The sequence below is a fragment of the Paroedura picta genome, chromosome 9, assembly GCF_049243985.1.
Source record: "Paroedura picta isolate Pp20150507F chromosome 9, Ppicta_v3.0, whole genome shotgun sequence".
Classification (NCBI taxonomy): Eukaryota; Metazoa; Chordata; class Lepidosauria; order Squamata; family Gekkonidae; genus Paroedura; species Paroedura picta.
The window spans coordinates 17,464,909-17,477,096 of NC_135377.1; the positions used below are offsets into that span (position 1 = coordinate 17,464,909).

General features: G+C 41.3%; 1 protein-coding gene across 3 annotated transcripts in view; it reads left to right on the top strand.

The window, feature by feature from the left end:
• ANGPT1 (angiopoietin 1) overlaps positions 1-11,531 on the top strand; it is a 155,156-nt gene extending 143,625 nt beyond the window's left edge. For all 3 annotated transcript variants that reach the window (XM_077351660.1, XM_077351661.1, XM_077351662.1), the window contains one exon: positions 7,808-11,531. In XM_077351660.1, coding sequence (XP_077207775.1) covers positions 7,808-7,968 — 161 coding nt within the window. In that variant the 3' untranslated portion in view covers positions 7,969-11,531. The remainder of the gene's footprint in view (positions 1-7,807) is intronic.
• The last annotated feature ends 657 nt before the right edge of the window (positions 11,532-12,188 follow it).

Here is a 12,188-nt window from a genome sequence, read left to right on the forward strand (position 1 = left end):
CGCGAGCCGCACCCTGGCCCTGATTCCCTCTCGGCGTCTGGAGTCTTGCCTCGGCTGGAGTCTTGCTGGAGTCGCAGCGGCTGGAGGTATTCGGCGGCTGGAGTCTTGCCGGGGGCTCCCTCAGGGAGTGGCCTGACGCGTCAGGCCGGGAGCAACTGCGAGCCGCGCTGCGCGCGGCTCGCAGTTACTGGGGCTGGGAATCAGAGGGACCAATCGGCAGGCGCTTTGCGCCTGCCGATTGGTCCCTCTGATTGTCTGTCATGAGGAAGGGTCCAATCCGGACCCTTCCTCATCCCGGACACATCCCGCCCCAGAACCCCTTACTATTTTATTTAGTCCGTGGCGCCCGCGGCGCCACGGGCGGTGTACAGATGATGAAAGGAGATATGTAGCTATCTTGACAATTCTGGGTAGCCTTTGTGAGAAGAGCTGAATATTTTACATGCAAGAGTGATAATCAGAAATGGAGATGGAAATATTCAGGAATAATACTGAATCTAGAAATTAACTGTTAAAATATGGACTTGTTAAATATCACTTTCCATTTGGGATTTACTGCTTAGCTTCTGAGACCTGACATAATTGGGCAGTCTGGACTACCCAGGTCAGGATGTATTGGCAGATTTAGCTTAAATGTCTATATCAACCTGCAAAGGTCTCTTCTCTTTTGGAACTTAAATTTAAATAAAAAATTGTCTCCGAAATATGCTAATATATTGCAATAGCTTTAAAAGGGACTGTCCTTGTCCACCATAGATGAACATAAGCACATATGCTCATTCTCAGCCATTCATCTCTACTTCTGTGATATCACATATGTCATTGGCTACACAATACAACCACAGTGACATTTCTAGGGGGTTTCTTCACATCCTCACACATCTCTGCACATCAGCTTTCATGAAAGGCATGGTTTGGGCAGGATGTTCATTTATAGTTTTCAAAAATCCGTGGAACTTGATGAGGGATTGAGGCACTCCTAAATATCTGATGGAAGGCAAAGCATTTTATGGGCAATTTAGTTTGGTTGATGGAGATATAACCATGTATTTAGGTCCCTTCGTTAGCAGACCTATCCGCCCCTGGACAGAACCCATTATTTACATGATGTTCTTTAAATGCTTACAGGCACCATCTGCTGGCTCTTTTTTGCCCCCCTTTGTTCGCCTCTCTCCATCCTTTCAGTGATTACTTTTAATGACCATGTTCAGCTAATACACAGATATAAGACCATTCTGCTTTGCCTTTGGGCATACAGCTGCCAGGTAATACACTGGGATGTTTTCAGTGGCCCCTGAATGGCATGTAGGAAGGTGCTAATTGCTGAGCAGTATTTCGCGATAGGGTATCCTTTGACAGAAGGTAATTTGTGAGTGCACATTTAGGTGCTACAGAATTGGCTCTGGGCAAGTTCCCCAAAAAGCTAAGCACATTTAAATCCCACTTTTGCACTGAAAGAGTTTGGGTCAGGTTGCTTATATAGTTCAGGGAAATCAACAAAACAGGCATGGGAGGCTAACTGCTTACTGACTGTACTTTTAAGTGACGGCTTGCATTTGTGACTGGAATGGATAGGTGGAATGATCAGATCTCACAGAAGGTCTCCAGTTCAATTTCTTCTAGATCCAGTTAAAAGAATCAGGATGAGCAAAGAGACTACCTCTGTTTGTACATCCTCTCAGATTCTATTTCAAAATAGCATGTCCACCACAGCGTTCGCTGGCAGGGGCTCCTGGGAATTGTAGTCCATGGACATCTGGAGGGCCGCCGTTTGACTACCCCTGTTCTAGAGGATATAGCAGCTTCAGAAGGTAGGCTGACGGGCATTACATCTCTCCTGAACCCCTTCCCCTTCCCAGACTCTGACCTCCTTAGGGCTACCCCCAAATATCCAGGAATTTCTTTGTGCTGGAGTTAGGAATCCTGCCAATCTCCAGCCCTCAAGCATTGCAAAATCAAGTTGTTACGAGTCAAGATGTGTCTCTCTACATGTGAACCAGCAACGTAGCCCTCCCAGGAGAACAGGCTATATCTCCAAACTCTAAACATCCTGTCTCTAGATGTGGGAGGCTTTGATGCCCCAGAAGAGGGGAAAAAAAAGGCTGGCAATATCTCAGAACTGAAAGACGATAAAAGATGCCATGCTTCGAACAAATGGGAGTTCCTGCTTCGTAAGATGTACTGAATTAAAACTGGCAGATGCTCATCTACTAATGTAAACAACAGCAGGGGATGAAGATATGTTGAGGGAGTTATTTACTACCCTCCCTCACTCCAAAGCCATAAAAAGCCTCCTGGAGCACTGGAGGCTGGTATAATTTCTGGAATGAATGAATAAATATTTATCATGGAAGTCATTGGCCATAACAATATTTGCAGTGTTTATACAACAACAAAAGCATTGACCAGAACGATAGGAAAACCAACAGCCAGAATAAGGGGAAGATCGATATACAAACAGTGCCATGACATCATTTCGCATTGCCTCTTGCAGAGTGATATTGTCTTGGTCAGTGTTTGCTTGCTGTCCTGTCAAGTCCAGCCCGGGGGGTCCATAATGCCTGTGGGGATTTTGAGCGTGGGGAGTGGACACCACCACAAATGGGCTGCCATGGGAGGCAATGACAAAATGGCTGCCAAAGGGTGCTGGGTTCAGTCACCAAATGTTGGAAGGTTGCAAGCCAGGCATCCTCCTAGGATGTGGGTATCTGTTTCTGAGTAGGGGCTCCCTGTAAATAAAAAGGTCTCCTGGATAGTCTTGTTAAAGTCTCTTCATTCCTCTTGACTATTTTCTTCCTGAAACCCGACAAGCCGTTTATTCTCCTCTTTTTAGGAATGTGGAATCGATCAATTCTTGTTTTGATCAAAACAGAAATTAAGTGTTGACCAGGACATGAAGGGAGGCTCTGCAAAATTTTGATATTTCAGTCTGTCAATACTCAAAGGCAGGCAATGTCTCCCCAAACATTCCTTTCTTGACCAATGTGGTGTCATAGTTAAGAGCAGCAGCCTCTAACCTGGAGAACTGATTTTGATTTCCTACTCTTCCACATGCAGCCAGCTGGGGGGACAATGTGCCAGCTGTCTCAACCTCACCTACTTTACCGACTGTCTGTCGTAGGGAGAGGAAGGGAAAGGTATTTGTAAGCCACTTTGAGGCTCCTCCATGTAACAAAAAGTGGGGCATAAAAAAACCAGCTCTTCATCTTCTCTTCTTCTAAATGCAAAATAAAAAGAGAATACTGGGAATGCAAAATAAAAAAAAAGAAATCCACCTTTGAAAAGAGAATACAGGGAATGCAGGGCTATATCTTAAAAATACATTTCAGAAAATTTCAATAAAAGAAATCCCACCTCATAACTACTCATGGGGTCTTCTGCAACACTTTCTACCCTGCGGATGAGGGAGGCAAGCCAGGACTGGCTCTTGGCTTTGGAGAAGAAAAACTTTGTCAAACAAATGGGCAACTGGAAGCCCCTGGTTCCCCCCACTGGGGAGCCCTTATCTAGTCAGTTTCTCCCCTCCTATGAGTTGCAGGATTGGCTGCCATTAGAACATAGGATAGAAGGCAGCGATCATGCTGCCAACAGTGGATTGTCAATGACGCAGTAGGACAGCAGAAGGAACGATAAAGGTCCCTATCTCAAAATGATAGACAACGTCTGCAATTCTGTGCGGCAAGACAGATTATGCAGAAAAAATCCATATACTGGAAACTAAATCCTAAAACCAGCCGTAACCCCCTAGAACCTTATGGGAGGGCGGTATAGAAAGAAAACAAACAAACAAACAAACAAATAAATAAATCATTAGCAGCAGACTAGCCGTTATAAAAACAACAACAAAATAAAATTTGCAATCGACAGAATATAAATCAGAAAGATCTACATATCAAGCATCAGTTTGAGTTGAAGACATGAAACTTTTTAATGCTGAGTCTACCAAGGTCAGGAGGACTGTCTGACATTGATTTTCCAGAGTCTTAAAGTAGTGGTCTTTCATAATACCTATGACCTTATCCTTTTCAAACTCATGATTGTGGGAACTGAAACTGGGATCTTCTGTGAACAAAGCTGGCAATGCACTTTTTGCTGTCGGGTAGTGTGCCATTTCTATCTGGGCTAATTTGTTTTTGCAACGGACAGTTCAAACATGTTAGTCCACAACAGATGAGCATGCATGCGTGGCTCGACCCCGTGTGCTGCTGTGAGAGCTATGTGCCACACTAACCAGGGAATCTTTCACAGACTGTCCAAGCAGGCATGATTTAGGTAGCCCATCATTTAGCACATTTGTGGGATTATGTGCTGTTTAGGCTGACTTGATAAGAAAGAGAAAGGCATCAACGAAAGTTTCTTTCATACTACAATGGTTGTTGCAACATCAAGTGGTAATGGATACTGCTTTCCTCTTGACAGTGGAAAAAGAGCCAAGACGCTTGTACGTTCCAGCTCTGGGAGAAGAAGAAAAAAGAGGATTAGATTTTTCCATGTTTAGCTTTGTCTTAAATATCTAAAAGATTATGCTCTTGTTACAGTCAAAGATCAACTGCGCAGCGTTCTTTTTTCCCCCCTTTGGTTATTAGCCCCTTAGGTACGGCTTTGTAATCAAAGAGAGGTCAACTGTATCAAAATAGCCAAATGCCAGAAAGTATTTGGCACTGATCCTTCCCCAAAGATTTTGTTATGAAGTGTTACTTCAAGGGGAGAAAACAAAAGCCACTGAGTATTGTTCAAAATTACTTTACAAGGCTCAAATCATAAATTCACTCTGGTCAACTATACAAAGTAGTGTAAAACTTGGAACGATGTGCTAATCAGAGTTACTAATGTACCCAGTGGTAGAAAAACAACAAGGGATCCTTTCCGTTAGATACAATACTGACGACCAAATGTGCTGACACAGTGCATAAGCCATCGAGGAAATATAATTTGACCACAAAAAAGAATTCCATTTTGATTGTCCGGAGACCATATGGGATCTGTTGAACACTGAAAGTGTTTTTTATTGGTATCCCCCTTTTAAAAACAAAAGTAAGCATTTCAGTTTGGAAGGCATCAGAATTGTTTTGTCAAGTCAAAGAAATGTTACACCATGCTGTAAATTCTATGCTCTGGACACAGTCTTTACCAGGTATCCAGTGTAGATTCTTTTAGCTGGTTTTCGGGACTGGCACAGCATCCATTGCTGAGAAATTTGGGACTTCTTCAAAAATGTTGCAAAATAACAAGCTGTTTCTCCCTCTGGGCAAGGGAAAATGGTTTATGATCACCCTTGAAAACAACATTGTCCTAAAAATACTGGGCTTGTAAATTCCCCACTGAAGAGGAAATGCTTTGAAGATGAAAACCATAAACTCCACCATTCTCTTTGCTTTAGGTTCTATATCTGTCAGGTAGTTCTCTACATCATACCACCCACAGTTGTTTGAGGAGTCCTTTTCAGTTGAAATCTATGAAAACTTTGGAGGAAAGCTAAAGCATTTTGATAAAAAGTGAAATTTCTTGCTGAAACGTCACATCTTCCTGATTTATTTGTTTGGATGGAACATAGGGAAGGAGCTCCATTCAGAGAAGGGTGATGGTCCTACTGCTTTGTTTCTAATGTTATTCTAACAGGCATACAAACCATGGTCATTTCTGTTTCTTTGACATTCCACTTATGGTCAAGGAGTCCAAATTCTTCTCAGCTGAATTATTTTTAAAAGAAACAACCTGAGTTTGCTTATTTTAACAAATTTTTGTGCACTGCTTTTCCATTGTGTTTTGAATGACTGTTTCACAAATGTGATTTTTAAAGCACCTTTTCAATGGCCTGGAACATGTACTAATGTCTAAATTGCATCAGCTCCCCTTTTGGGAAGGGACGGTGTGCTACTTACTAGTGGGTCATGTCCTAACAATTACCACTCAGGGAGGGAACATTAATTAGTAAACAAGGAATGGACAGTCAAAAGAACTGCAGATCAGGGGAAAAAAGTTCTGAAAAGTTCCTAAATTTTGCACTCATTGAAGCTTCTAGATTATCTTCAAGGACATCCTCCTTCTTATAGGAAGAAACTTTCCAACCAAAAATACATAAAATTCAGGTAAGGCCATTGTATATTATTAGACATCAGCATAAAAAGGTGGTTATTAAGTGAAACCATTAGAGCATTTAAAGCAGTATCACCTTCTTTTGCTCTCTAGATCTCAAGTAGATGACTTCTATAGCTCTGCTACATGAGATCTTCTGAATTAAGGATACTAAGGACTGAGCAAGAGATTTTTCTGTATGCAGTTCATAGGCAGGTCTATTGAGTCCCATCACCAACCATCCTGATTAGCTAGATCTCAGGACTTGCTCCAGGAAGCCAAGACAGAAACTTCATCTATGCTGAATCCATGATGGACTGTTGAGTATTGTTCCGCAATGTATAAACACCATATATTCTTAGAAAACATACACTGCCTTGGATTTGGTGGTAACCTATTTAAGAGGACACCTTCATCATGCAGATCTAGTGCATGAGTTGTGTGGATTAAGGTAGAAAAAGAAGAAAATGCCTTAACTGAATGTTCAGCCTGAACATTAGCTGAATGTTCAGCCTGGAGAAAAGGAGGTTGAGAGGGGACATGATAGCCCTCTTTAAGTATTTAAAAGGTTGTCACTTGGAGGAGGGCAGGATGCTGTTTCTGTTGGCTGCAGAGGAGAGGACACGCAGTAATGGGTTTAAACTTCAAGTACAACAATATAGGCTAGATATCAGGGAAAAAAAATTTCACAGTCAGAGTAGTTCAGCAGTGGAATAGGCTGCCTAAGGAGGTGGTGAGCTCCCCCTCAGTGGCAGTCTTCAAGCAAAGGTTGGATACACACTTTTCTTGGATGCTTTAGGATGCTTTGGGCTGATCCTGCGTTGAGCAGGGGGTTGGACTAGATGGCCTGTATGGCCCCTTCCAACTCTATGATTCTATGATTCTATGATTCTAACTCTGTTCTCCAGGCTAAGACCTAGAAATACATTTATTGCACACCCAAGCCTATTGGATAGAGTTGCTGCCAATTAACTTTCAGGGCTTCTTACTTGTGGTGTACATTTGCTTTGGAACATTATTGCATGCATCACTGTTGTTGTTGTTAGGTACGAAGTCGTGTCCGACACATCGCGACCCCATGGACAATGATCCTCCAGGCCTTGTGTCCTCTACCATATGTATATATAAAATGTATTTTATTTTATTTATTTTATTAATTTGTATTTATATGTCCAACAATGCAATCAAAATCACAGGTTCACCATTCTAAAATCAGTTCTGAAAAATTCCACCCTTGGGTGTAAAACCCTGAACCCAGGATAGGGGTGCAATACTGGAGGGAGGCCAATTACATGTTGATGTTTTTATTGACCTTTACCATTGGCCTGGTGAACATGCAAAATCAAATTGATGCATGTGTCAATAAAGACTAGCAACACTTTTTCATTCTTTCCCGTGGCAAACGTTTTGTTTGTACCCCCACCCCCCCATAGTAGCAGGCCCCTGTGACAGAACACTGTTGCTTCGGAAAGGCTCCTCGCTTCCAAAAGCAGTTTGCCATTCGGCATGGAAGTGGCTGCTTGGGAAACACTCATTTCCAGTCTTCTCTGGGTCCGCATATCTAGATGTGTGCTTCTTTGGATCTTGGGCTGAAAATGGATTGTGTAAAGGAAGCCAAAACCAACGGCTCCTTGGTGGCCTGTTACCATTTTAAGATCCTATTCATTTGCCGGCCGATTTCAGCATGTTTCTTTCACGTGTGCCCTAATTCTTGTGTTCCTAATGTTTCCAGGCTGGTGGTTTGATGCCTGTGGGCCTTCCAACCTCAATGGAATGTTCTACTCAGCTGGACAACACCACGGAAAAATAAATGGAATAAAGTGGCATTACTTCAAAGGCCCCAGTTATTCATTACGGTCCACAGCTATGATGATCCGGCCGTTAGACTTTTAAACATGCCCAGCAGAAGCAAGATACCAAGTTCTGGAGAACTTCTTACATAACCTTCAGAAACAGGAGGTGGGGATTTCCTGAAAGCATCAGAGGGCCGCCACACTCAGATCTCATGGCACAGACTGCAGTACATGGTCACGTGTCACCGCCAAACACACCAGGTGTGGATCAAGCAGTGGTTGCTTTGCTTATGAGAAGAGGGCTGTTATGACTATTCTGTGGACAACGTTGGGGTTCAGTTGCCACGAATGATTCCAGTATCTATCGGTGGAGTCTCTCTTGTTTTACTCTGTGCAAAAAAGGCATCAAAATTACAGACTACACAGATACAGTATGAAGATCTGTTAAGTATACAATCAATCCTAATCAAGAGGGGGAAAGATGCTTTTTCAACCATGAAAAAACCATGTTGAATCTATGCAAGCACACAAGTATTTATTTGAATTGGGATACATGCCTTAAAAATGTAAAAAAAAAAAAAGGTCCACTGTTGCTTGGTTAAAAAAAAAATAGATGGATAACTTTTCTCTAATGTTAGGTCAATGTAGTATGTCAGAGTGATTTTTCGTTAAGCCCTTATCAGATATGAAACATGTCCCCTAATAAAGAGACGGTGAGTCATCACAGGCAGAATGATAAGAATGACATTCACAGAATCGCCCTGCAAGGCCAGGGTGAAGTAAAAGTAAGAAATCCTGATCATTCGCATAATCCTTCAACCAGGATTTGTAGCACGATAACAAAAGAAAAGCAAGGATTATTCTTGCTGAAGCTTTGGCCTGCATCAAAACCGGTTGGATTGTCACATATTATTATATTATATATATATTATATAAAAGATATTAAAGGAGTTTTAAAGAAGGAGAAATAGAGGCTATTTTGCATATCTAATTCCCTTTGAAACACATACACAGAAATACGGTGTGTAAGCAAATGGCATAAACCACACATTTTAACTGGATTTGGTTCATGTTATAGTGGGGTTTTTTAAAATTTCTTTCTTTTTGCATGTGCACATTTTAGAGTTATTTTCTAAATTGTTAGTAGTCCTTCATTTCTTCTCTGTGTTATTCATTTCCAAGCAATTGCCAATGCAAAAAAGATCTTGGTGGGGTGGGAGGTGGGATCAATACTGATTCCAAATGCCGTCAGCAGTATCCAAGCACTGTCCAGCATTGGGCCCCAATCAGTGGGATTTGAAGGACTGAGCTTTGTATGTGCAATTCCAGTAAAAATGAAAGATTGTATTTGTACATTCAGTCTGGACTTCCATGGTTTTTAAAAAGCAGGTTGCCTTATCCAAGAGTTGACATTTTGTTCTCTGTCCAAAACTTTTCTCACAAATGCACATCAAGGGTAGACTATAGTCTCTGATGCACATTAAGGATTACTTTGGACAGATAACTGGTTCAAAGGTGAAAGTCCTATATGTAGCTTGGTTTGTGTATGGACTTCATTCACTGTGTAAATGATGTCACATGGGAGCTGGCCTTTCATGCATATATGATGCTGTCTTATAGTAAATCTGCCTATCGGCCTCTTTTGCCCGGTATTGGCTAATCATGCTGTGGGTGGCTCTTTGGGGCGGTGAAATGACCTCTCCTTGAGACCTTTTAACAGCGAGTAGGAGATAACAAGGAATGAACTTAGGAACTTAGGAACCACATATGCCTATTAAAACTGATTTCTATGATCACCTCTTTCTTTTTTTTGGAGGAGAAGAATCATGGAACTCAGTTGGTTCACTGGTACATTTGTATGTGTACAAGCACTGGTACATTTGTATGTGTACAATACATTATGTGTTTTGTTCAGTGCACACTTACACCTACATTTTCACTTCACATGGGATGAACATGAACAATGCCCCTGTGGTCCTATGCATTTTGATTTCCTACCAAAAATGAGTGGAGAAACCCATATGCATAGGGCTGGTTCCAAACCCTCAGTGAGAACATGTGGGCATGCATGCCACTGAATGACATCATCTGCATAAACAAAGCAAAGAACATTCCTCATACTACAGGTGCTGACTGGGTCCTCCTTCTGTAAGCATCAGATTATCATGGTACATATGGGTTTTTTCCATATAATAGTAGTATCTGTTTTAGGAGGAGACACTTTATAATGGAATATATTTTCAGAGTCAATGGCTCTAAGGGCAATACAATATCTGTCCATACGGCATTTTGACTATATTGTCGACAATCACCTTTATACACTGCCATGTGGCGAGATGTTTTATCTCTAAAAACGGCTTCTTTGCACAGGTGTATGTGACAAAATAAGTGCATGTATATCTTCTGCACCAGTTTTATTCTTATTGTGGAACCAAGAGTGGCATAGGAAGTACATGTCTACTGTCTCCATCAAGATCCGTTCTGCCTCATCATTCTTTTGATCCTCACTGGTTTCATTTTTGCAGACTAACATAGTCCATACCAGCATCACTTTGTCCCCAGCATTCTTTGTTCTGCAACAGAAACTTACTTCTAAGTTCCTCAGCAATAGCATTGTGGGCTGGTGTCACATGTATGGTGGGGGTTATGGGAGGCCAAGCAAGATTTCTTTCCTAGGCTAGGGCAATTCAACTTTCCCTTGGTGTAGTAGTATTCTGTGTCACCAGTCCTGGAGCAGCAGGACCAATCAGAAGTAATCTTCTATATTGGCTCTACCATATATTTGAGAGTTACATTGGTATTGGCTCTACCATATATTTGAGGCTTATATTGGTATTGGCTCTACCATATATCTGAGAGTTATATTGGTACTAGTTCTACCATATATACTGAAGTTGGCTCTACCATATATTTGAGAGCTGTACAACTTCCTGCTCCATTGGGATCACCTTTTGGAGTTCCCAGACAAGCAAGTTTTTGACCATTCCATAGTTCCCATCACTGTACATTGTTCCTCCTCTATTTAGGGAAATGTCTAATATAAATCTTGGAGTGAAAACATGATTGGGAGTACCCAAGCTATTAGCCTATTTTTTTTAATACAGGAAAAGGTATTGATGTGTTTCTAATTTTGTCTTTGATACCACTGAATATGTGTCTTCTTAATCCACAATTAGGCAGCTTTCTTCCATTTATGGAAATGAAACTTGCATAGATTTTATAACAAAAACATGGAAGGAACAAGGGAACACCACAGGGTTTTTGCAACTGTGACAGCCCAATGTTTTTCAAGTTAAGTTCTTTGTATTTATGTTATCAGTATGTATTTCTTTTTTTCATAATCCTGCCTGAGGGATTAATTTGTTGTGTTCTGCTAGTGAAGTTATCCAACAATTCTTTGCTCAGCGGTTCCTTCATACTGCTGCTTTAACATTCTTTCCAGCAGTGTAGGTTTGTGTGCAAAAATTGTGGTTCTCCTCAAAAGATGTAATTTTTAAACGCCTCTAAATCAGGAATGTCATTGTGCAGGTTGAATTAGAAAGGGGAAAAAAAAGGAAAACAGAAATATCGACACGCAAGCATTATATTTACCCTTTATTTATCTCCATTTGAACAAATGGGGACACGGTTTCCTATTCTTTATAATAAAATGTGTAAAAGACATTGGTTGGCTCCATTATTCGCTTCTTCTTTGTTCTTTTTGGAGTGTGCATACTTGTGGTATCTTCATATTTTCCTTCTAAAAATATTCAGAAGTCCACACCACTGATAAAGCAGCATGACAAAAGAACTGCTTACTTTCAGCACAAGCAACAGATACGACTGCTATGCTGAGAATATAATGGTTCTCCTGCACAGCAAGCAGTGGATTACTGGACCTTCTTTTCCTGCAGCCACTGATTCTGGCCCTGTTCACAAGTTATGTTGAATACACACACAATCTGTGATTTTTCCTTCCACAGTTGAATGACTTAATGAGTAAAGAAGGACTTCTTTGTCTGTCCCAGGTCTACTGCAATTAAATTTATTGAAGTACCCATCAGTTCTAGTGTTGTGGGAAAGGGTGAAATAGTACTTTTTCCAGCTCGTAATTTGATGAAGGTTTATCATCCCATCCTTTCTAACCCTTTTTACCTTTGAGAAACCCCTGAAACATTCTTCAGGCTTCAAGAAACCCCAGAAGTGACACGATTGCGCAGAATATGGTTAGGAAGCATAGCTATTTACATGCCCATGTGGGGTACTTCCCCTTCCCACCACTTCCAGGTCCATCATTGGCCATTTGGGGAGGGGGAAACTGGTTGACATGATCATATATGG